At 43.1% G+C, this 25,602-nt stretch overlaps 1 protein-coding gene and 1 pseudogene across 4 annotated transcripts in view; one reads left to right on the forward strand and one right to left on the reverse strand.

The window, feature by feature from the left end:
* Positions 1-5,982: 5,982 nt before the first annotated feature.
* The window catches only part of C16H2orf92 (chromosome 16 C2orf92 homolog), a 47,308-nt gene continuing 27,688 nt past the window's right edge, over positions 5,983-25,602 (reverse strand). For 2 of the 4 annotated variants that reach the window (XM_072742214.1, XM_025992511.2), the window contains 5 exons: positions 18,125-18,226; positions 16,910-16,993; positions 9,386-9,481; positions 7,863-8,013; positions 6,150-6,409 (listed from right to left, as the gene is read on the reverse strand). In XM_072742214.1, coding sequence (XP_072598315.1) covers positions 6,274-6,409; positions 7,863-8,013; positions 9,386-9,481; positions 16,910-16,993; positions 18,125-18,226 — 569 coding nt within the window. In that variant the 3' untranslated portion in view covers positions 6,150-6,273. Of the gene's footprint in view, positions 6,410-7,862; positions 8,014-9,385; positions 9,482-16,909; positions 16,994-18,124; positions 18,227-25,602 lie in introns of all 4 variants that reach the window. The other 2 variants (XM_072742216.1, XM_072742215.1) reach the window with 1 other exon arrangement.
* Positions 14,479-15,508, forward strand: LOC112915183 (protein SET-like; annotated as a pseudogene).

Raw genomic sequence — 25,602 nt, forward strand, 5'->3', positions numbered from 1 at the left:
AGAGGTTGCTTTCTGAAACTACAGAGGCCCGCCCGGCCAGCCCAGCCGGTGCTCAGGCTCAGACAGTTTGAGATTGGCTTGCAGATAAGGCCCTGTGTTTTGCGAAAGTGAAGAAAGGTAGATGAGTCTTTTGAACGTTCAGAGGAAAGAGCAAACAGATGACGGATGGAAATGTGGGCTGGGAAAAATTGCAGTGCATTGGTCCTGCTGTCCACACATGCATAGAGACTGAAGAAATTAGTGGCTTGCCGTCAGGCCTCCACACCTTTGCCCATGCAGTGCCCCAGCCTGAACTCGCTTCCCTCACCCACCTCCTCAACTGCCTGACTCCTACTCCTCCAGGTCAATGATTAAATGTGGCTTCCTCCAGGAAGCCTTCCAGTCCTCAAATTGAGCAGCGCGGGGGTGGGGGGCTGTGTCAGTTTCACCTGACTTTCAAGCAGGCCAGACTGGTCACCAGATCACTGCTAGGGAAACCTCTGGCATTTGGATGGGACTTGGGGGAGGGGGGGGAGGTGACTCAGCCTGCCACAGAAGAATATCACACCTCAGCACAATGATCCCAAAACAGAGGACACCCCTCCCCGTAGGACCCCTCCTGAATCTCCTCTCACCCAGGGAATCACCTGGGTGACCAAGCCACGGTGACTTTTATCTCCTTGTTCTTTCTGGTTCTGCTGCTTATACCTCAGGGGCCTTGAGCAAGCTACCTGAGCCTCCATTTTGTCATGTAGGAAATGGGGATAAGAATGGTACCTACCTCGTAGGGCTATTGTGAAAATTAAAACAGGCCTCAAAGCGAACACTCCATTATTGCCACCATCATCACCATCTACCGAGTTTCCCGATTTTCTAGAGCGTGCTAGTGAGTGCATGCAAGTCCAAGCGCAGCAACGGAATTCCCTTGCGCCCTCCAGAGGCAGCTCTTGAGTACTATAACCTACTAAGCACATCTTGGGATCCTAAAGGTTGAAAGTGATACTCTCCCTTAAAAATAATCCAGCATGAAAAAAAAAAATCCAGCATGGTTTGAGTCAAAAGAGAATTGATTTGCCACCCCAGCCATACACTATGCCCTTCCCTGGGGATCATGAAGTGGCTGGCTCCTTCTTAAGCATTCAAACAGAATGACAGCGTTACCTCTTCAAATAATCCTTTTGGGTGTCCCATTTATTCAACACTGAGCACCCACGCTATGCCACTCTGTTCTGGGTACTCTAGATCTGCCGTGAACAACACAGATGAAAATCCCTTCCCTCGTGGAGGTGACATTCTATGGGGGGAGACAGAAAAACAATTAGGTATTCTACTGAGTATAGCAGATGGTTTCAAGTGCTAAGGAGTAAAATAAATCAGGAGAGGGTAGAAGAGGTCAGGACAGGCCTCACTGAGGGGCTAACCTGTGCATTAAGACTTGAAGGAGGTAAAGGAGGGAGCCATGGAGATATCAGGGGTAAAGCATTCTGGGGAGAGGGAACAGCAAGTGAAAAGGTCCTGGGGCAGGACTGTGACCTCTCTCAGGTGGGGATTGTCTTGTTCCTGGCTGTGTCCCCAGCAACTGGAGTGGCACTTAGCACATAATTGTGGTGTAAGTATGGCATGGATGGATGAAATCACAGGGATAGCCTTTAGGAAAAGCTTGCTCAGTGCTCAAATGATAGTGCAAGGGTTGTTACCTCCTCCACATGATGACTTCATTTTCAGACAACTTTTCTTTCTGTGGTCAAGATAGTGACTCAGCTTCAAATATTGCTCAAGAAACAAGAATCTTGAATAAAATCTATGAGATCTTTAAACCTATAAGAATGGGATATGATTCACTGAAATATTTTATATTTGGAAAATGTTGAAATATATATATCTGGCTACCAATTATTGAAAAAAAAGGAAGGGGAGGAGAAAAAGAATCTATGTCTCAATTTTCCCAGCAAAAACTCTAACACAGCTCATCGGCTGAGTAGATCACACATCCATCCCCCAGCTAGTCCCTGAAGCCCCTGGATGCCATGTGAGAGTGGCTTAGGACTAGGTCACATGCCTCATGCACACCACATTGAAATGGAGGAGGAGAACCCAAGGGAAGTCAGAAGCTACCGTTGGAAGGAGGGAGAAAGGATGCTGGGCAGGCAAACTGCCAAAGTTTTGCAGAATAATCATAATAGCTAAGATTTATTTATTCCTTTATATTGAGCACTACTATGTGTTGGCCCCAGCGAAGGTGCAATGCTCACAGCAACCCCACAAAGTAGGTTAGCCCCATTTTACAGGTAGCGAAATTGAGGCCAAGAGGAAGCTGAGGCTTGAGATTCCACAGCAAGTAAGTAGCGGAGGCTGGGAGCCCAGAGCCTCCACAGGGCTTGACCCCAAAGTCCTCTGTGCTGTCTGGCACCCTCCCCTCACCCAGCCAGGGCCAGGTTGGCTAGACAAACCATGGAGCTGAATGTGAAAGGCCCCAGCAGGACAGCTGACTAAGAACACAGGAAGTCAACTCTAGAGGAAGAGGGAAATGAAAGGGGAGGCTCTCAGTGAGCCCATCCATAGGCAATGGATCCACTAATCCAGAGGTTACAGCTGTCTAACTGTTCTGTATAGATCAATGTTTTTGTGATTTGTCCCATATAACCCACCACCTAGGCCCGCATATACATAGGCAGTCCAAAAAATGTTGTTTGTGAGACTCGTGCTTTGTGAATAATCTTGGGAGCCTGTTTAAAATATATCATCTGGCCTCCAGGTCAGAACTGGCCCTTCTGTTCTGGATGCCAAGAGCTACAAATCTTGTGTCACATCCCCTCCTGCTCCAGGCTAGGCTGAGGCAGACACACATAGCCTGGGCTCCTTGAAAATATAGAAACAAAAAAAAAAAAAAAAAGAAAATATAGAAACATGATACCATGGAAATGCAGCTTGCTCCAAACTGCACGGAGGTGAACAAATGTTTAATTTCAAATTCTGTTATCTGCCCTATAAGTACGGCCCTTATGGGGATGGTCAGCTGGAAGTCTCACCTGAGAGAGGACACTCTGTCCAGGCCTCTCAATTGGGGCTCAGCCTGGCTGTTTCCATGGGGCTTCCCCAGCTATGAGTCTGGATATTTTAAGGACCTGATCTGGTGTAACTTTGCCTTACTCTTTTTTTTAAAAAAAGAGATTTTATTTATTTATTTATGAGACAGAGAGAGAGAGAGAGAGAGAGAGGCAGAGGGAGAAGCAGGCTCCCCACAAAAGGCCTGATGTGGAACTCAATCCTGGGAACCCAGGATCATGCCCTGAGCCGAAGGCAGGTGCTCAACCACTGAGCCACCCAGGCATCCCTGCCTTATTTTCATTTCTTGCCTACTGTTACCTTCATCTGTGTATAGATTCCTTTCCTCTTCTGTTTCTATTAGGTTTCTATAATAACAATAAATTTTTTTTTTTGCCTTTTCGAAACTAAAACACAATTGCTGTGAATCTTTTGTGCAGAACATGGACCTGAACTTGTTCCTCAAATGGGAGCCTGGTAGGGGTGGGGTGGGAGGCCAACAGGAGGGTGGGCTGCCTCTTGGTTCTAGGGTCCCAAGAGGTAGGGATGAGGATGAGATGAGGATGGGATGAGGATGGGATGAGGGTGGGAGTGCAACCTATCAGCTGCTCAAGGAAGAGTCTGGTATTTATGGTGTGCCTGCTGTATACCTAAGCCCTGACAGCCTTACCTCCTTCCAAGTTGAAGGGACACCAGCTATCCACTGCCAGGAAGGCTTTTCTAATTCCTTTTCTACTTCCTCGATGCCCCCAGCCCAGCACAGTGCCTGGCATACAGCAGGTGCTCAATAAATAGTTCTTGCTGAATGAACCACCTACAGCCCTATGAAAGAGGTAAATTCCTACCCCCATGGCAAAAATGAGAACATTGAGGCTCAGAGAAGGTCAAGGCGGGACCGATACTGGAGTCCACTGGGCCCAGCCTCCCAGGGGCCAAGCATGGGACATACCTGGAGTTGAGAAGTCCCTCTATCCCTCCTCCCTGATCAGTGGTGACACTGTTGGGGGCTTAGAAGGATGGTTCAGACCAGCACAAGACAGGCCCAGGGCTTCCAGAGCTCCAGGACTAATTGCTTATGTAGGACCACCAGACACCTTTAGGCATCTGAGCTACCTCTGCCCTCAGACTGCCCCATCAGCTGCCCCCAGAAAAGCCCAGTAAACCTGCCATGAGCAGGTATCTCTCACTGTCTGTCTTTGTCTACAGCCATTGATTCAACATCAAGTTCTCAGACTTGAAAGGATTTGGTTCAAAGAGAGAAGAACATGTTGTCTGGTGGGGCGGGGGGGGGGTGGTTTAAAAAGAGGACAGAGGATCCCACTTCTCAAAGGGAAGTCCCTTAGAACTGGAGTCAGCTGTATACTTAGGGGGTCCACAGAGTTTGCCAAGAGCTGAAGCCAGCAGGGCTTGTCAGGGGCATTAACCTGGACCCAAAGAGTCACAGTGACTCCCTGTTGCTGGTCCATCACCCATGCCAAGGCCTGAGCCAGCCACAGTTGGATTCAAACAAGAAAGTGGGCTGATTTTTCACTGAGGAGAGAGGGATACAGAGGAATGCCCCACTCAGATCCAGCCTGGCCTTGACTTGTCCTCCAATTCCCCATGGCTTAAAGCTTTGAGGGCTTCCCTGTTTTGGGAGAGCAGACGAAAAAAACCATATGACTGGGAAAACCCGAAGGGAGTCCTTGATGTAAGCCACCCACTAGGCCTGCTTTTCCAGAACCCCTCTATCCCTGGGGACAGCTTCACTCACTCCACCTCCCAAAAAAAGGAGACTAGAAGTCCTCCCTACTAATTCCTCCTCAGCAGGTCTGAAGGGTGACAGGGGCTAGGCTACTCCAGCGGATCCCTGGGTCTGGATCAGAATCCAGGCTGCCCTCTTAGCTATGTGACCTCTAACGGGTGACCTTATGTCTCTGAGCCTTCCTTCTCTTGAGATAAGATGACAATCATGCCTCAAGGAATTTACATTTGCAATAGGTTCTCGGCAAGTGCAGCTTATTAACGTGCAGGATGGGTCCCAGACTGCAGGTGCCCCAGGAGACTTACTGCGGTGCACCAGCCAGGAAAGGAGCATGGAGGCTGCAGCAAATAAAGAACCTTCTCCAGTGGAGGGAAGGGCAGGCTCGGCCTGCACCCGGGGAAACTCTAAGTGTCTGAACAAGAGCCACCAGTGCCTGGCCAGTAGCACCCGGGAGCCCGGTCTTCTGCGTGCGCAGGGGTGAGTGCCTGCCGTGCCTCTGGCCTTGCTGCTCCCCAACGCACCCAGGTCCTCCCCCAGTTCTCCTCTGCTCTGGCTGCCCTCGGGCCCCGCGGGTCCCTCCGATGTGCCCCCCCTGCCCCGCCTCCTGAGGCACCTGCCTCCCTAGAGCCCGGTTCACACCCAGGCAAGCCCCCCACCCCGATGCCTTCCAGCAGGACAAGGCCCATGCCCTCGCCCGCCTGGACCCGGACCCTCTGCGGAGGCCACGGCCCTCCCGCTCCCCGACTGCCGTGGAGGTCCTCTCCCTGCGGCCTCCCCCCATCGCAGTCCCCCCGGGGGCCGCAGAGGGTGTGCAGCTGCTTCGGGTGGCGGCTGGGGCGCAGACTGAGGGGAGGCTGCAGGATCCAGGCGCCCCTGCCCAGCCCTGGGGCAGGCCCCTGCATCCCGGCCCTGCAGCAAGGGCATCCCGCTCTGCTGACACCGCCTTCCAGCGCAGGGCCCCGGGCTGCTGAGCTACACTGGCAGCCTCTCCGTGCTCCTGCAACACCAGGTGTCCCCCACCCTTCTCCCCTCCCGACCCTTCCTGCCATTGAGCTCAGAGGCCTCAGTCCACCACCACAGAGTTTCAGCCAGCTGTCTGCCCTCTCCTGGAAATCTGCGAGGGCCAGGCCTGCTTCCAGCATCTTTGGTTGCCTCATGTATTTTGAGATTGTCTACATATCAGGTGCTCAATTAATACCTGCTCTCTGAATGGCTGAATCAGAGAATTGATGCTTTAATAAATCAGTCAACCCAGAGTTGGTCAGGTTTGTCCTCTGGCAAATGTGCTGAGTCTCTTGCACTAGCCATGAGTGCCGCACCACACTACAAGCATCCTGCGGTAAAACGTTTGTTGCTTGGTCCATTCAAGATTGCACTGAGAAGGTAAACATTTTGTAGAGCACACCTCACAGCCAGAAATCCAAATGCCTCTCCACAGTGTCTGGATGGAGAATTGCTTGGCACCACAGCTTCCAGTCCTGCGTTGGCTGGCCACACCACCTGGCTTAGATACGGGACTTGCTCTTCAACAACTGTTTCTGTTTATCGCTGTGTTTTCTGAGATTCTTTTCTTGATACTTTTGCCACCAAGACTTCCCACTCATAATAAAAACATTATACGTCGTGTTTGCTGGAGGATGTCTAAAATAAAAGACACAAAACCATATTTTTTTTATTTTCTGTCCATATTTTTGGACAGGAATTCCTACTGTCTACTCATTGGCTGGTGATATAGGGGGCTGTTTCTGAGGGAGGTCTGTCATGTGTGAAATTTATTTTGCCTCTGGGCACCAGAAAGCCTCTGGGAAACTCCTTTCCTTTACTTTCTGATAACACAGGCTCTCCACAGATTGCCTCTGTGGGACGGAAGCACAGTCTTGACCACTTCTGATACCTCCAAGAGGCACAGAAGGGAAGTGACAAATCTGATTAGATAAGCCCCAGTAAGAACTGTGAAGTGGGTCAAGCTTATTTCCAGAAGCTCTTTAAATCTTCCATCACTCTTGTGGGCAAATTTAAGTACCGTTACCTCCAAGTTGGGTGGGGCGGGACACTTCACCCTCCCATGCCACACCACAGCCGCCTTTCCCTGTGGACAGGCCAAACACACAATGCGGTATTAGGGAGGACCCAAGGGGCCTTGGGAAGCTGCTTTTCCCTGTGATTAAGCAGTGTGTCTCAAGAGATACAGATGGAGGCACATAATTTCAAGGTGCTATTACTGCAAATGCTTAATCTTGTAAGCCATTTACTTTCTAGTGCCTACCCATGGTTGTGGCCACTGTGCCAGAGCCCTCTCATGGTGGGTGGGGGGGGATGGATAATTGATATATTTAATAAGTGCTACAGACAGACAGTAGTCAAATAAAGTAGCTACTGTCAGAGCAGAGCCCTGGAGGGCCACTGCTGGGCCAGGCATTAACCCTTCATTTGCAGGATCCTGGGGAAGACTGGGAAGTCTGTGGGAGGTCCTGGGAAGGACCAGTGGAGGGATCTTTCAATATTCTAACAACCAATACTGCTGACCCATTGTGAACAGGCCAAATAGCCCTGAGCTCCTCTCCTCCACAGCCTCATCCCACCCTGCCCTCAAATTTTTATTTTCCAATCTTTCAGCCAGAGGCTGTACCATCTCCTCATTTAGTGGCCCTCAGTGTGGAAATAGGTGTAGCCTAACCTAAGGTCTTTAGAGGCAAGCAGGGTCCAAGCCATACCCAGCTACGCATCAAAACCACCAAGGCAGGGCAACCCCAGTGGTTTAGCGCTGCCTTCAGCCTGGGATGTGATCCTGGAAACCTGGGATTGAGTCCCACGTCGGGCTCCCTGCATGGAGCCTGCTTCTCCCTCTGCCTGTGTCTCTGCCTCTCTCTCTGTCTCTGTCATAAATGAATAAAAAATCTTAAAAAAAAAAAAAAAACCACCAAGACAATGCTTAAAAATTCATAGCCTGGGCCATTGTACTTTATGACTACACAACCAGGCTTAGATGTCCCTGCCTTCCTCCTAACTCCAGGATTAGCAAGAAGCTCTGGGGCTCCATTGTCACAAATACCCATGAATTCTTCAAAGCAAATGGGAGCTAAGAGCCACTCACAATGGCCGTTTCCTCCTGATGCACGTGGTCAATGCCAGCAGCAACAACGTTGTGACCACGAGGATTCCTGCCACCGAGGCAGCGGCAAGGATGATGTTCCTCTGGAGAAAGTGCAGAAGCTGCGTACATGGCACATTTTTATCTTGAGTATCTAGATGAAAAGACACATGGCAAAGTAAACAGAAAGAGACAGCCCTTGACAGATCTGCAGGGACATCCTATTAGCTCGGCTTCCAGCAGATCTGAAAACCTTAGTAATTTTAGCTGCTGGCTTCAGAAGTCCTCTTGAAGAAGAAACTGGCCTTAAGATAATACACTCATATATTGCCTGGCAGTGACATCAGATGCTGTTTGGTGGTGGAGGTGAGATGCTGAGGATATGAGCCAGCAAGCAGCCAAGCTTCTTCCCCAAGAAGGGACAATAAGGTACGGTTTGCAGGAGGAGAAGAACAGAGGAGAGGTCAGATGGAAGGAGAAGTCAGGGGCCCCCGAGGAAGTGGAAAGTTCTGCAATGGCTACTGAAAACAATGGAGTCAAATATTCAGTATGAAGCTTCCCCCCATCACCCCACTGTCCCAGCTTCAGGTTCCCGCCATATACATAATCAGCCTCAAGTGCATAGGTTTGGGGGAATTTCACGCACAAGTGTAAACACTCTGCCAGACGATCTTGAGCTCTACGGACTGTAGGGACTTGCAGAAATCTTGAGGGTAGGTTGGGAATGCCACCAAGTGTGGGCTTGGTAGGATTAACTAGAGACCCCAGCTGACATGAAGGAATCCTAGAGCTTCTATCACTCCATTTGTAATGTGACAAAAGGAGGAATCAGGGCAATGGAGCACAAACATTCCATGATAGGAACTGGATGGTTTGGTGTGGAAAACCACTGAGGGGTGCCTAGCAATACAGGCAGGGGGATGCTGGCCAAGGGCCATCTTGGGCTATGGGGAGAAAACTGGAAACGTCCAATTTGCCACTTTCATTTGTGCTACAGCGAGAGGCAGCAGCACCAAGCAACTCTAAGGGCTGTTATTCTGTTGGAATAAGTCAGCATTTAATTTCTTCAAGTTAGAAAGTGACAACCAGTTGTACTTTTGATAGCGAGAGGCCATGTGGAGGAGTGTACTGCACTTGGTACCATGATGGACAAGTTTCTACTCGTTCTGAATGGGCCCAGGCTCAGGTCATCCAAGGTTGAAGATCAGAGGTCAGTATTTGGATTTAATCCCTCCTGCTTGCTAGGAAGCCTCAGTGCAGTAATGGCAGAGGCTCAGAAGATGATGCCCATGTTAGGAATGACCTTGGCTGTGTAGAAACAACTAAAAGCAGCATCTTTTTGAAAAGGTGGTCAAATTACCAGAGATACTTTAATTCATCATTTTAACAGGATATCGAATGCTTTTGTGGATAAATTAAAGGTGCGCTGACATCTACTCTGTTAAAATACCATGAAAGGCGCAGATGCATTCTGGCGTTATCTGTACTTCCGGGTCTCATTTAACTTACACTATACATATCGTTACCTGTCTTAACTGCTTCTTGAAGTCCTTCTTCATCACCAGTAGTAAGCCGTTCATTTATATTCCCATTGAAGAGAGAGGGTTCCTTATCCCTCCTCCCTGAATTGTGATATACAGAAGACAAAAGACAAAATATGTTCATCTAAAATCAACCATTGGCCTGTAATTAGCGTTATTTTTAAGTAATCTCTACTCAACATGGGGCTCAAACTTACAAACCCAAGATCTAGAGTCACAGGCTCTAATGACAGAGCCAGCCAGGTGCCCCTGATTAGTTCTATTTTTATGATAAAAATAACTTCCTCTAGGGATGCCTGGGTGGCTCGGCCAGGTAAGCAGCCAAGTCTTGATTTCTGCTCAGGTAATGATCTTGGGGTTGTGGGTTCAAGCCCTACAGCAGGATCCATGCTCAATGCAAAGTCTGCTTGTTCCTCTCTCTCTCTGTTCCTCCCCTACTCACTCTCTCTCTCCCTCTCTCTCTCTCTCTCAAATAAAGAAATAAATAAAATCTTAAAAAAAATAACTTTCTGTAGAACCAAAGTGAGCAGTTAGGGAGGACTTTGGAGAAAAGTCCAAATGTACATTAATGTTTTGTTATTATTTTTTCAATCTAACAAATTCTTGGGTGACCCATCCATAGGGTGAGGCTATGCTTCTCACACTTTATGTGCATCCAAATCACCAGGAGGCCTTAAAAGACAGACCACTGGGTCCCACCTTAGAGTTTCTGATTCAGTAGGTTTAAGGAGGCCTGAGAATGTGCATTTCTCAAGACTCCTACCCCCACCCCCCACCTCCCAAGTGACACTGATGCTACTGGTCAGGGACCACCACCTGAGAGGACCTCGAGAGAATCTTTCAGTCCATTGCTGAGCTTCTCTGACCCCCATACCACCGGCATAAGACAGAAATAGTAAGACCTGGGGCAGCTGGGTGACCCAGTGGTTGAGTGTCTGCCTTTGGCTCAGGATGTGATCCCAAGGTCCTGGGATCAAGTCTCACATCGGGCTCCCCACAGGGAGCCTGCTTCTCCCTCTACCTATGTCTCTGCCTCTCTTTCTGTGTCTCTCATAAATAAATAAATAAATAAATAAATAAATAAATAAATAAATACCTTTTTAAAAAAGAAAAGAAAGAAGTAATAAGACCTACCTCACAACCAGCATAACATTCATAGAAACTACTTATAAACCACAAAGTACTATAAAAATATTTTCTTAAATGGCAAGGGCAAGACAGAAGAGTGAACTACACTGAAATATACATTTATTGGGAGAGGGGCTGCAGAATGGTCTAGTAGAAACAGGCAGGATTAAAAATCAGAAATATTAGCATCCTAACTCTGCCACTGGCTATCTTTGATTCACTTGTATCTGAGACCTTGTCAGAGAAAACTTGTAACTTAACATGAGTCTTAATTACCCTTCATTACCCATCAGTATGGGTTGTGATTTTGATCACTTGTCGGATTTTTTTTCTCCAGGACAAAATAAGCACAGTTACCAAGTTTTGCCAAATATAGTCAGTTTCTAAACTTCATTTCAACTATAGAAAATCATTAACTATGAGGGAAGTAGCAGCCCATTACAGGAGCAAGGACAAGCAAATCGCCACATCCAGACTCAATTCAAGTGCCAATCGGTCACATCCTGGGCCTGGTAATACTGTGTTAAATGACCCCAGTGCCAAGAAATTTTGGCTTTGTGTTCAAGGAAAAGTTGAAAAATTACATCATAATTTCTCTCTCTCTCTCTCTCTTTTTCCTCTTAGGAAACTGGCATTGAAATGAGACTTTGATATTAATTTGCTATTAATTAATGCTGTACTGTTAACTAAGAACTAGATTCCCTTCAGTGGAGCTAAATCAATAATAGCTGGAACTTGCTGCACACCTGTGCACACATTAATACAACACTTCTCGAAAAAAAAATTCATTTTCTCGGCCATCTTCCTACCCAGGCCTTTTTACCACTAATTTTTTTGGGGAATAGTCACTGCTGCTAAGGAAGATTTGTGTAGTCTGGTTTCCTGGTCCAGCAGAATAGCTTCAGAGCAGCTCCTGGCCTCTGAAGAGGGGTCTGGTCAGCTTTCTCTTCTTGTGTGATGTGAACTTGACTATTGCCTGCGGGGGAGGGGGGTCTCTTCTTAATTCACTCTCTCTCCTCAAAAAGTCAGTGAACAGACTAGCCTCTCTTTTGTCTACCAAAGCTCCATGCAAATACAACCTGAAATGCTTTTTTAAGTATCTTCCATTTTAGCATATTTATAGCTAAGAATTACTGATGACACTGACTTCCTATTAACAGTGAGCTCTTGAAGGACACAAGTGTCTCATTCAGCTCTCTACTCCTGGCATAGCACCTCTCACCAGGTAGGAGACTAATAGCGAGGTCTTGAGTGAGAGAAGAGTCTTGAAGATTCTTGACTGCAACCTCATGAGAGATTCTGAACCAGAACCACCCAGCTAAGCCTAATTTGTTGGCCAAGACTGCAGTCATTTGAAGGCTGACTAGCACCAGAGGGTCTGCTTCCAAGATGGCTCACTCACATAACTGTTGCCAGAAGGCCTCACCTCTCCATTGGCTGTAGACAGGAGGACCCAGTTCCTAATCACAAGGGCCTCTCCTTAAGTGAGTGGATACTGCTGGAATGTTCTCACGATATGGCAACCGACTTTCCCCAAAGTGAGCAATATAAGAGATAGCTGGGCAGAAACCACAATGTCTTTTATGACCTAATCTATGAAGTAGCACACCATCACCTCACTCATATTCTGTTCATTAGAAGCAGCAAGTCAGTAAGTCCAGCCCACACTCAAGGAGAGGGGCATTAAGCTCCACTTTTCAAAAGGAGAGGTAGCAAAGAATTTGTGGGCCTATTTTAAAATGTCAATAGAAATGAAATTCCAAAGAAGATAGCTGAATAATGGAAACACTTGCTTTTTTCCATATAAACATAAGGATTTTAATCAGCTACCTCTAATTTTGTGGATGGAGAGAAGTAACACCTTTTTTAAAATATTTTATTTATTTATTCATGAAAGACACACACACAGAGAGAGTGGGGGAGAGAGAGAGAGAGAGAGAGAGGCAGAGACACAGGCAGAGGGAGAAGCAGGCTCCATGCAGGGAGCCCGATGTGGGACTCGATCCCAGGACTCCAGGATCATGTCCTGGGCCAAAGGCAGCGCTAAACCACTGAGCCACCTGGGCTACCCAGAAGTAACACCTTTACAAAGGCATCTACACTCTGTAGGAAGCCTGGACTTGGGTATGTGACCCATACCATTGAGCAGAGACCCCTAAATGATAGAACCACATTTTGAGGTTGAATCATATGAAATTAGAGATATCTGACCATTTTTTAAAAGATTTATTTATTTACTTATTTATTTATTTATTTATTTATTTATTTATTTATTTATTTATTTATTTTAGAGACAGACAGGGAGCAGGGGGGTGGGGTAGAGGGAGAGAAAGAATTCCAAGCTGACTCCCTGCTTGAGCACCAAGCCCAACACAGGATACCATCTCATGACCCTGAGGTCATGACCTGAGCTGAAATCAAGGGTTGGAGCTTAACTGAATTAGCCACTCAGGCACCCTTTAACTATTTTTGACCTACAAAAAAACATTAAGTTCAAATGATCCAACCTGACATTATAGTCCCAAGGGAAGTTTTCCTAATCTACGTGTTTCTTCTAATTGTGAGGCTCCTAGAAACTCAATATCATGGATTATCAAGATGAGTATAATGATTAATTTGTAAGGTGATCCTTTATGTAAAAGAAGGGGGTGAACCTGGGTGGCTCAGTTGTTGAGCTTCTGCCTTTGGCTCAGGTTATGATCCCGGGGTTCTGGGATTGAGTCCCGCATCGGGCTCCCCACAGGGAAGCCTGCTTCTCCCTCTGCCTATGTCTCTGCCTCTGTCTCTCATGAATAAATAAATAAAATCTTAAAAAAAAAAGAAAAGGAATGGGCTCCATATCTAGCTTAGATTGTCCACTGTACACCTTGGGGGTCTGGAAAGATAGAGGAAAATAAATCCATTTTGTACTTCAAGCACTGAGTCAAGCTCCAATAAGGGAGAAAAATCACACACTGAAAGAGCCAAAAGTAAATCTGAGGAAATGGGAAGACATCCCCATTTCCAGCCCAGAATGACTTACCATCAGTTTTCCCAAAGTGAATATTATATAATAAATGTAATGCAATGCTAATAAAAATATCAACAACTTCTAATGAAGTTACACAAGTTGATACTAAAGTTCCTGTGCAAAAGCAAACACAGAAAAATAGCCAGGAAAACACAGAACAAACAAAAACTGCAAAGAAGGGACTACTCTCATAAGGCACTTAAACATACTATTTGAGTCTCTGTAATTAAAACAGTTTGTATACAGAAACCACTAAGCCAGTGGTTAGGATAGAAAGCCCAAGAACAGACCCAGGACATATGGGAATTTAGTATAAGAGAAAGGAGGTATCTCAGATCACTGGAGCACAAATGGACTTTTTAATAAACAGTATAGCCACTTCAGAGAAAAACAGCATGACCTGGACTCTGTTGATGAAATCATTCTAGCCTGTGTGTGGTTCTCAGTATAAAATCACCCTCTCACATCTCCTTGTGTAGACCTAGGTACCAAAGAGACACTAACCACATTGAATTTATGATTATCATGAAATTCACAGATGGAAATGTATAGGACAAACTCAGGAATATTAGAGGCATTCATTTTAAAGTGAATTCTGTGATAAATTAATCTCCAAAAACTATCTAGGTCAATGGTTCCAAATGCTTCCCATAAGCAAATCACTAAGAAAATACCCATAAATGTGCAGAACCCTGGACTCCACTTTCAGAAACTCTTGTTGGGTACCAGAAATAAGGGTTTATGATTAATCTCTTCTCCATGGTTGATGCACGGTCAGAGTTGGGAACCACTGACCTAGTCCACATTCTTACACCCAGGAAAGACCACATATTTGCCAGCTTGGACAGTGACAAAATTAGCTTATTTTTCCTTTTAAAATTTTATATCTAGTAATTGGAGCTTCTTCCAGATGTGCCTCTCTCTCTCCTGGTTTCGTGGAGTTTCCTCACAGCATGGCCTCCAAACGCCAGTCCTTACTGACGCCTCAAACGAAGCAACCCAAGAAACCGAGGCTGCCTCCTGCCCCCAAGCTGGAGGAGACATCGACCTCTCAGCACTTGCTGAAGGGAGAAAAAGAACGGCAAGAAACAGTTGAACATATTGATGAAGTACAAAATGAAATAGACTTAATGAACAAGCCAGTGAGGAGATTTTGAAAGTAGGACAGACATATAACAAACTCTGCCAACCATTTTTTCAGAAGAGGTCAGAATTGATCACCAAAATCCCCAATTTTGGGGCAACAATATTTGTCAACCATCCACAAGTGTCTGCACTGCTTGGGGAGGAGGATGAAGAGGCGCTGCTCTATTTGACAAGAGTTGAAGTGACAGAATTTGAAGATATTAAATCAGGTTACAGAATAGATTTTTATTTTGATGAAAACCCTTACTTTGAAAATAAAGTTCTCTCCAAAGAATTTCATCTGAATGAGAGGTGGTGATCCATCTTCAAAGTCCACTGAAATCAAATGGAAATCTGGAAAGGATTTGACGAAATGTTCAAATCAAATGCAGAATAAAGCCAGCAGGAAGAGACAGTATGAGGAACCAGAGAGCTTCTTCACCTGATTTACTGACTCTTCTGATGCAGGTGCAGATGAGGTAGGAGAGGTCATCAAAGATGATATTTGGCCAAATCCATTACAGTACTACTTGGTTCCTGATGTGGATAATGAAGAAGGGGAAAGAGAAGAAGAAGAAGAAGAAGAAGAAAGAAGAAAGAAGAAAGAAGAAAGAAGAAAGAAGAAAGAAGAAAGAAGAAGAAGAAAGAAGAAAGAAGAAAGAAGAAAGAAGAAGAAGAAGAAGAAGAAGAAGAAGAAGAAGAAGAAGAAGAAGAAGAAGGCGGCAACGGCGGAGGAGGAGGGAGGAGGGAGAGGATTGGAAGATATTGATAAAGGACATGAGGAGAAGGTGAAAAAGATGAAGATGATGATGGGGGGAGAGGAGGATGAAGGAGAAGATGACTAGTGGAACACGGATGAATTCCAACCTTCCTTTTTTAATTTTCTCTAGTCCCTGGGAGCAAGTTGCATCTCTTTTTTTTTTTACCCCCTTCTTCTGTGCTCATTTGCCCTGTTTTTTGAAGTCTCTTTTCTCTCCCTTTATATCATGGTTCTCAACTTATTTTGTGGGTAAATACCTTGAGTAGAATACAGCAGGAAAAGAATCTCTACCCCTTTCTGTTCCAAATTCATTTTTATCCCTTTCTGTCTCAACACAAACTTTATGGAATCAACACCATCGTGCTCTGTGGGAAAAAAGAAAAACCTGCTCCCTTAGCTCTGCTGGAAGCTGGAGGGTACTAGGCCCCTGTGTAGCAGTACATAGAATTCTAGCTTTTTCCCTCCTTTCTCTGAGCCTTTCGGCTCAGAGATTGTAGAAGGTCAGGAAAGGGTGGGTTTGAGATGTTTGGGTGGGTTAAGTAAGCATTTTGACAACATGGCTTCTCCTTTGGCATATTTAATTGTGATGTTTAACGGACATCCTTGCAGTTTAAGATGACACTTTTAAAATAAAACTCTCCTAATGATGACTTGAGCCCTGTCACTCGATGGGAGAATCAGCAGAACCTGTAGGATTTTATTTGGAATTGACATTCTCTATTGTAATTTTGTTCCTGTTTATTTTTAAATTTTCTTTTTGTTTCACTGGAAAGGAAAGATGCTCAGTTTTAAACGTTAAAAGTGTACAAGTTGCTTTGTTACAATAAAACTAAATGTGTACACAAAAAAAATAATAATAAAATAAAATTTTATATCTGCTTAGGGAAGAAATGCTTCATGGGATGCTAGTTCCTCGTCCTGTCCTCAGAGCCATTCTGCCTCCACCATGATCGAGTCTGTGAGATGAGTCTTTGCCCGTCACCTAAAGGGGAGCAGTTTCCCACACTCCCCATGGTGAGGAGGGAGAGAACTTGTCTGGAGTATCACTTCAGGAATGTGCTTACCCCTCACCAGTCCCTGCTTTCAGGGTAGAAAGGGACTTCACAGGTAAGTTTAGGAGGAGGATTCAGGTGCCTATGGCCAGCAGCTCCTCTCTCTCTCTCTCTCTCTCTCTCTCTCTCTCTGGCATTCTTCTGCCTACAGAAAGCAAACATTCTTATCTGCTCCTCTATGCTGTGAATTTTACAGAAGCAAACTCTCTCATGGTAGGGGTTTGGGGAAACCATGGGTATCTTAAACTTCATCCATGATTAGGCACTTTTCCAAATTCAAAGGGAAACACCCACATTATCCAGCCAAGTTTTCTAGAAAAGATAGTCTGAGCTCCCTCCTTAGCTCAGTCTCACATTTGGTTCTAAACTCAGGCAAAAGAAGAAGAGGTATTACTCATTGACCCCCAACTCTAATTATATCCGTTTACATTTACCATTGATAGAAATTCTGTCCATGCTGCCAAGGAGAAATCTTGGTTCAGTAGAATACCCAGCAACACTAGCTGCTTTGATGAAACCTATGGGAAAAAAGGAAAGAGAAAAATTTGTATCAGTACACACTTATGAGCACTTTGGGTCCCTATTTTGTTTTATTTTTTTAATGTTTTTTTTAAGATTTTATTTACTGATTCATAGAGAGAGAGAGAGAGAGAGAGAGAGAGAGAGAGACAAGCAGAGACACAGGCAGAAGGAGAAGCAGGCTCCATGCAGGGAGGCTGACATGGGACTTGATCCCGGGACTCCAGGATTATACCCTGGGCCGAAAGCAGCTGCTACACCGCTGAGCCACCCGGGCTGCCTCCTATTTTGTCTTAAGTGTTGCAGTGCTAATATAGAATTCAACTTGTACTGGGAATGTACATTTGAAAGTTTATATATCGATGTAGAGAGAAGCATCAGCTAGCTACTGACTGCAGAGGCGGGAGCCCAGGCAGATGCTGTGGGAAACAAACCTGAGGAACTGAAATTCACATCTGTATGCAAAATTCCAACACAGTGCTCGTTACTCTGCTGTGCAGGGCACTCTCACATACCGCTGGCAATTTGATATACAATTCTATCCTTACAACCTATGGTCAAACACCTGTCTTAATTCTCAAACTGCTGTTTTAAAAAAAATAATAATACGAAGCTACTTTTGGGAAGAGTTTTTTTTTTTTCATTTTTGTTAATTCCACTGGTGTGTCTAGTGCAAGTAATTTTTTGGCCTGGGTCTTATCCATTGAATGGAGTACTAATGACTGCACCAGCTATCCCCAGGGGCTAAGCAAAGTATAAAACTACGCATCGGGAAATATTAAGTGTGTTCAATATAAAGTTACTACATTACTCAAGGCTCCCATTGTCAGGAACACTAAACACCACTTGGAATTCCAGTTCCTGTCCTCTGAACCTCCAGAAAGTGAGAACCTGCTTGATACATGAACTCCAAGGATCCCCCCAAAACTGAGGGACAGGTACATTTTAGACCATAGACTTAGAAGCTATAGTGAGGTTCTCAGACAATTCTTTCCTTCATTTCTCCATTTGTCTTTGCCACACAGGGAGCTATTTTAACAAATGCTAAAATGACAGCACTGTACGTGTAATACAATATACATAGACCTCTAGGAATATATGCATTTATAGTTTTAAAGACATATACTTGCTTTCTTCCATTTCTCTCTTTGTAACTGAGTTGCCTGCTGTCCTTGCTTCAGCAAACGATGTCTCATGTGGAACCTTGTAAAACACTTGGTGTAGAATATCATCTCAAGTGAAGTAAAAAAGGCATATTAATACCAGCCATGGAGGATTGACATTTTTCTCTTGTAAGTACCTAAAGAAGTCTACAAATACAGTAAATAAATGATATAAGCTCAAAGGAAATATGAAATTATATTCTGAAATACCTTGTCTTGGGAAGGGAAATCCTAACTCCTACAATTATTTTATTTATTTATTTATTTATTTATTTATTTATTTATTTATTTATTCATGAGAGACACAGAGAGAGAGAGGCAGAGACACAGGCAGAGGGAGAAGCAGGCTCCCTGCAGGGACCCCTATGTGGGACTCCATCCCAGGACCCCAGGATCACACCCTGAGCCACCCAGGTGTCCCTCCTACAATCATTTCTGAAAAAGTGGGATTGCACCAGATGTCTCGAGCAGTAAATATTTCCCATAAAAAGTTATGCAGCTAGAATCTTTGCCCCAAACCTCATGACATGTAGTGTCATTATTTTTCTTCTTCCTCCTACTGTCATTCTGACCCACCTCTGAGACTTCCTCAAGATGGCCCATATATTTTTATAGGGTGAAGTCTTCCAGGGTTAAAATAAAGCAGGACAGGTTTCTAAAAGTCAGAAGGCTCTTTATAAACTGTTCCTAATTCCTCATGGCTATATATTTTAAAATATACAAATCTCTCTTTCCTTTTTAAAGTTTTCAGGCTTCTACTTTTCCCTGAGGATGGCAGATTATTGTTCCTTCTAGGTTTACTTTGCAAAACCAGGGAAAATATTCCTCACAAATTCCATCCATAGTGTATATATTCTGAGTCCTTTTTCAAGACTGTTAGTACATTGGTGGGTGGTCTACTCACTTGTTGGAATACATGCTTAAGGACCTCCAAAAAATTAACTATCAAATTGACTTATACAAAATGATAAGTGCTTGCCACCACTGCCATTTTTTCATACTACGATCCCATTTTATTTAAAAAAATTTGTTAACACAACGCTACCCAATTTCTACAAGTATATATACATGGCTGTAAATGTATGATAAAAGAAAACTAAAATAGTTGGGGCACCTGGGTGGCTCAGTTGATTGTCTGCCTGAAGCTCAGGTCATGATCTCAGGGTACCAAGATCAAGCCCTACATTATCCTGCTCCCTGCCCCCTCAGTGGGGAGTCAGCTTCTCCTTCTGCCTCTCTCCCTACTCATGCACACATACACACACTCTCTCTCTCAAATAAATAAATAAAATCTTAAAAACTAAATTAAAATAGTTATCTTTAAGAAGGTAGGGAATAAAGACAGATCAAATAGAACTTCAGCATTAAATGTAATGTTTTAGTTTCATATACATAAGGAAACTATCACTTGTATAAATACCAAACTTTTTAATTCACCAGAACCAACACTTTCCAACCAAGGTGAGAAAAGTGCACTATTGAAAATAATCCCAATTTTTTTTTAATAATCCCAATTTTGTAAAAGCAGTAAAACCAAGAAAAATCTCTGCATAAGCACATATGTATTTACTGGCATGGAGAGAGATGGAGAGGAGGAATACACACCTGGCTGACAGGGTGTAGCAAGAAGACTATTAACTTTTTCTTTACTCATTTTTGTACTGATTCATGAGGTCACATAAGCACATTACCTTTGTACCTTTTTGAAAAGGAAGTTAATTTTTTAAATGAGATGTTATTAACCTAGAACAGTGCCATTTTAGATAGTACAGAGAGGATGAACCATCTCTACTCAACTTGTCACCTATCTGGCAGAGGTACTTAGCCTTTGCCATCATGTTACCAGCCCCTTCCTTGATGGATGTGTTGACCTACACAAACCTGAATTGTTGCTCAGAGAGAACCTGGAGAGTTTATTGGTGGTCCACCAATGCCAAGACCAACATTAGCATGATGCTGGGCAGGTCAGTAGGCCTTTCTGAGTTGATGGGATCTTCCCAAACCCTGAACTAAACACCCATCTTCACACTCACTCACTCCCCTTCCACACATGTAGGGTGGGATTCAGAGATATGGAGCTCCTGCAAGAAGGAGAAAAGTCTTCTGATTCCCAGGTGAGAATTCCTGAAAGCACAGTAGGAGACTACAAGAGCTATCTGCATCCCTTCACTCATTCAATCATGATAACCTGTCCATCATTCAATCAGCCAGATACTCAGGGCAGATTCACTGGAGCCTCTTTAATAGCACACATGGAGGAAGGGCAAACCCAGAAATCCTGACATGAGACAGCTCCTGGAAAAAAGGTCTATGTCCCATGTAGAGAGAGATGTCCAAACAAGACCGACAGGCATAGAGCTCTGTGATCAGAACACCCAATAGGTCTTAACATGGAGGGAGGCATCAGTGCTTACACTCCTGAGAGCTGTGAAAATGTCTATTCGAATCCTTCATTCATTTTTAAATTGAGTCATTTGGTTAGTTGGTTTTGTTGTTTTTGAGTTGTAGGAATTCTCTATATATTCTAGATCTTAATTCCTTATCAGATACATGATTTGCACATATTTACTTCCATTCTGTGGGTTGTCTTTTTACTATATTGACAGTATTTCTTGATGCACAGTTTTTAATTTTACTGAAGTCCAATTTATCTATTTTTCCTTTTATTGCCTATGCTTTTGATGTCAAAATAGATGCACCTTTGCCTAATCCAAGGTCATGAAGAAGATTTTCTCCTGTTTTTTTCTAGAATTTTAAGTTTAAGCTAAAAATGTAGGCCTTTCACCCAGTTGAGTTTTAATTTTTGTGTATAGTATAAAGATTCAACCTCATTTTTTTTTCACATGAATACCCAGTTTTCCCAGAACAAATTGTCGAAGAGACTATTCTCTCTCCTTGAATGGTCTTGGAACCTTTGTTGAAAATCAACTGACCATGGATGTATGCATTTATTTCTGGACTCTCTATTCTATTCCATTGATCTATAATCTAGATAGCCTTATGCCAGCATCACACTCTTTAAATCACTGTAGTTTTATAGTAAGTCTTGGAATAAGGAAGTGGGGTTCTTCCAAATTTTTGTTCTTTTTTTAAAGATTTATTTATTTATTTTAGAGGGGGTGGAGTGTAGAGGAAAAGGGAGAGAGAGAATCTTCAACAGATCCCCCACTAAGCACAGAATCCAAGGCAGGGCTCAGTTCCACAACCCATGAAATCATGACCTGAGCTGAAACCAAGAGTCAGAGGCTTAACCAACTGAGCCACCCAGGTGCCCCTCAAATATGTTCTTCTGTTTCAAAATTATTTTGACTACTTTGGGTCTACTGAGATTCTATAGGAATTTCAGAAAGAGTTTTTCTATTTTTGAAAAAAAAAAAAAAGCAATTGGAATTTTGATAGGATTTGCACTGAATCTATAGATTACTTTGGGGACTATTGTCATCTTTACAACAGTAAGTCTTTCAATCCATAAACATAGGATATCTTTCCATTTATTTAGATCTTCTTCCATTTCTTCAGTCAATGTTTTGTCCCTTTCTGTATACAAGTCATTTGCCTCCTTCACTAAATGTATTCCTAAGTATTTTAATCTTTTTGATGCCATTGTAAGTAGAATTTTTTCTTTATTTCTTTTCTTTTTTTGGACTATTCATATCAGAATATAGAAATACAAACGATTTTTCTGTGCTGTTTTTATATCCTGCAAACTTTCAGATGGAGCTAGACAGTATTATATTAAGAGAAATAAATCATTCAAAGAAAGACAAATGATTTCATTTGATTACCACATGATTTCACTCCTATGCGGAATTTAAAAAACAAAACAAAGGAGAGAAGGGGGGAAACAGAGAGAGAGAGAGGCAAATCAAGAAACAGACTTAATTCTAGAGAACAAATTAATGGCTATCAGAATTAATTTTTTAGCTCTAATAATTTTTTGTGAACTTTTTATGGATCCATTTTAGATCCTTCTATTTCTTTTTCTTGTGTAATTTGTCTACTAGGACTTACAGTCTATGTTGAAAGAATTAGCAAGAATGTCTCATGCCTGATATTAGGGGGAAAACTTCCATGCTTTCATCATGGAGTATGATGTTGCTGTGGCTTTTTCATATGTCCCTTATCACATTGAGGAAGTGCCCTCGTATTCCTAGTTTACTGAGTGTTTTTATCACAAAAGGATTTTAATAAATTTTGCTTTTTAATTTAGTAAAAAACACATAACACAAAATTACCACCCTAATAATTTTTTAGAGATTTTATTATTTTTATATAATCTCTACACCCAACATGGGGGTCGAACCCACAACCCTGAGATCAAGAGTTGCACACTCCACTGACTGAGCCAGTCAGACAAGTGCCCCTAACATCCTAGTCATTTTGAAGCACACAATTCAGTAGTGTTGTTTATTCTCCTTGTTGTATAACAGATATCCAGAACTTTTTCATCAGACAAAACTGAAACTCCATACTCATTAAACAACAACTCCCTGTTTCCACCTCCTGTCCTCCAGCCCCTGGCAACTACTATTTTACTTTCTTTCTATGAATTTGACTTCAAATATCTTTTATAAGTAGAATCATACAGTATTTGCTTTCCTGTGCCTGGCTTATTTCATTTGACATAATGTCCTCAAGGTACATCCATGTTGTAGCATGTGATAGAATTTCCTTCCTTTTTAAAGCTGAATATTGCATTGTGTGTATACACCACATTTTCTTAGTCTATTCATCCATGAACACTTGGGTTGCTTCCACCTTTGGTTATTGTGAAGAATGCTGCTATAAGCATGGCAAATATCTCTTTGAGACTTCCAATTCTTTGGGATATATAACCAAATATGGGATTGCTGGGTCATATGGTAATTCTATTGTTAATTGTTTGAGGAAAAGCCATACTGTTCTCCATTGCAGAAGCACCATTTTACATTCCCAACAAGAAAATTGAATTTTCTAGCCAATATGCTAATCTCTGCCCTTTAATAAGAATTTAATCCATTTACACTTAAAGTAATTACTGATAAAGAATTTACTTCTGCTATTTAACTATTTGTGTTCTGTGTCCTATAAATTTTTGTTCCTCAGTTCCTACATTACTGCTTTCCTTTAGGATTTAGCTGATTTTTTTAATGTTATATTTTGATTGTCTTTTTTGTTCCCTTTCTGTATATTTTTTAGTTCTTTTCTGTGTGGTTACTTTGGAGATTATAACTAACATCTTAAACTTATAACAACCTAGTTTGAATAGTACCAACTCTGCTCATATATATCTCCACCTCCCCCTATATTGTCACAAATTACATCTTTACATATGGTATGTCCATGAACATAAATTTGCGATCGTTGTTTTATTCATCACCTTTTTTTTAAAGATTTTTATTTATTTATGAGAGACATACACAGAGAGAGAGATGCATAGACACAGGCAGAGGGAGAAGCAGGCTCCATGCAGGGAGCCTGATGTGGGACTCAATCCCAGGTCTCCAGGATCACACTCCGGGCTGCAGGCGGCGCTAAACCGCTGCGCCACCGGGGCTGCCCATATTCATCGCCTTTTAAATCACATTGCAAAAAGGAATGGAGTAATAAACCAAAATTAACAATAATGTTGTTTTTTATATTTACCTATGTAGTCACCTTTATTCTCAAATTTTTGACTGTCTAGTGTCTTCTCAGCCTGAAGTACTCTCTATAGCATGTATTATGGGGTAGATCTCTTAACTTCTATTTATCTGGAAATGTCTTAATTTATCTTTTATGCTCAAAAAATAATTTTGTCAAGTACAAAATTATCCACTGACAGTACTTTTCTTTCGCGACTTTAAATATGTCATATTGTTGCTTCTGACCTCCATGATTTCTAAAAAAGATTCTATTTATTTATTCATGATAGACAGAGAGAGAGAGAGAGAGAGAGGCAGAGACACAGGCAGAGGGAGAAGCAGGCTCCATGCCAGGAGCCTCCAAGCCAGGACTCCGTGATCGCACCCTGGGCCAAAGGCAGGCGCCAAACCGCTGAGCCACCCAGGGATCTCCCACTCCATGATTTTTTTTTTTAAGATTTATTTTTATTTATTTATTCAGAGAGAGAGAGGGGCAGAGACACAGGCAGAGGGAGAAGCAGGCTCCATGCAGGAAGCCCGACGTGGGACTCAATCCAAGGTCCCCGGGATCACACCCTGGGCTGAAGGCGGCGCTAAACCGCTGCGCCACCGGGGCTGTCCCCCTCCATGATTTTTTAAGAGAAATCACCCATTAATCTTATTGAGGATCTCTTGTAAACAATGAGGAGTTTTTCCTTTGCTGCCTTCAAGACGGTCTCTTTGTCTTTGGGCTTCAACAATTTGACTATAATGTGTTTCAGTGTGAATCTCTTGCATTTATGCCTGGAGTTTCTAGAGCTTCTTGGATGTGTAAAATCATCTAATTTGAGAAGTTTGGGGCCATTATTTCCTCATATATTTTCTCTGCCCCTTTCTCTCTCCTCCTTCTGGGATTTCTGTAATGTATATGTTGGTACACTTGATACTATTTCACAGGTCCCTCGTCTTCTATCTGTTTTTATTTTTTTTCCCATTTTTTTTTCTTTCTGCTCCTTAGACTGGACAATTTTAACTGTTCCGGTTCAAATTTACTGATCCTTACTTCTGTCTGCTCAAATCTGCTATCAAAAATCCCTCTAATGAATTTTTCATTTTAGCCACTATATTTTTCAACTGTAGAATCTCTATGGTTCCTTTCTATAATTTCTATTTCTTTATTAATATTCTTATTTTGTTCAAACATTGTCTCCGTGATATCCTTAAGTTCTTTTTCTCTCATTTCCTTAACTCATCAAAGACAGTAAACACATTGAAGATGACACTAACAAACTACACTGCCAGATGGAATGCAGGCTGCCAACTACTTGGCTACCTGCGGTGGTACTGGGGGAAGGAGAATAGTAGGATCTACATGAAACACTAAAATCCATTAAAATTTACCAGTCTTTCCATCAAGCATTCCTCTGGACTATACAAGTACTCAACTAGAATCCAATATTCCAAAATAGTTGCTTAAGACACTTCTTAGCAGTTCAATTTTAACATATTTATTGGAGCTTTCTACCGTCTTCTTTCCAGGCCTTGGTTTTCTCAAATGTTACATGAGAGACGAAATAGATGAATGAATCCCAGCCTAGAATCATCTGGAGAGTTTAAAAAACTACTGGTGCAAGTAGCTCATCCTATGCCAGGGAACCTGATCAGGCATCTTTTTAACAATCTCCCCAGGGGATTCTCATGCTCAACAAGGGATGAGGACTTGGGGCCTCAGGGCCACTCTACTGCTGCAGGAATCTCCCAGAGATCTTGTCAGGCAGATGTGATGCAGCTGGTCTAAGGTGGGGTCTGACTCAGCACTTGCAGTAACTTGTGGGAACACAGTGGCCCTGCTGCTGCTACATA

This window comes from Vulpes vulpes, chromosome 16, assembly GCF_048418805.1.
Source record: "Vulpes vulpes isolate BD-2025 chromosome 16, VulVul3, whole genome shotgun sequence".
Lineage (NCBI taxonomy): Eukaryota > Metazoa > Chordata > Mammalia > Carnivora > Canidae > Vulpes > Vulpes vulpes.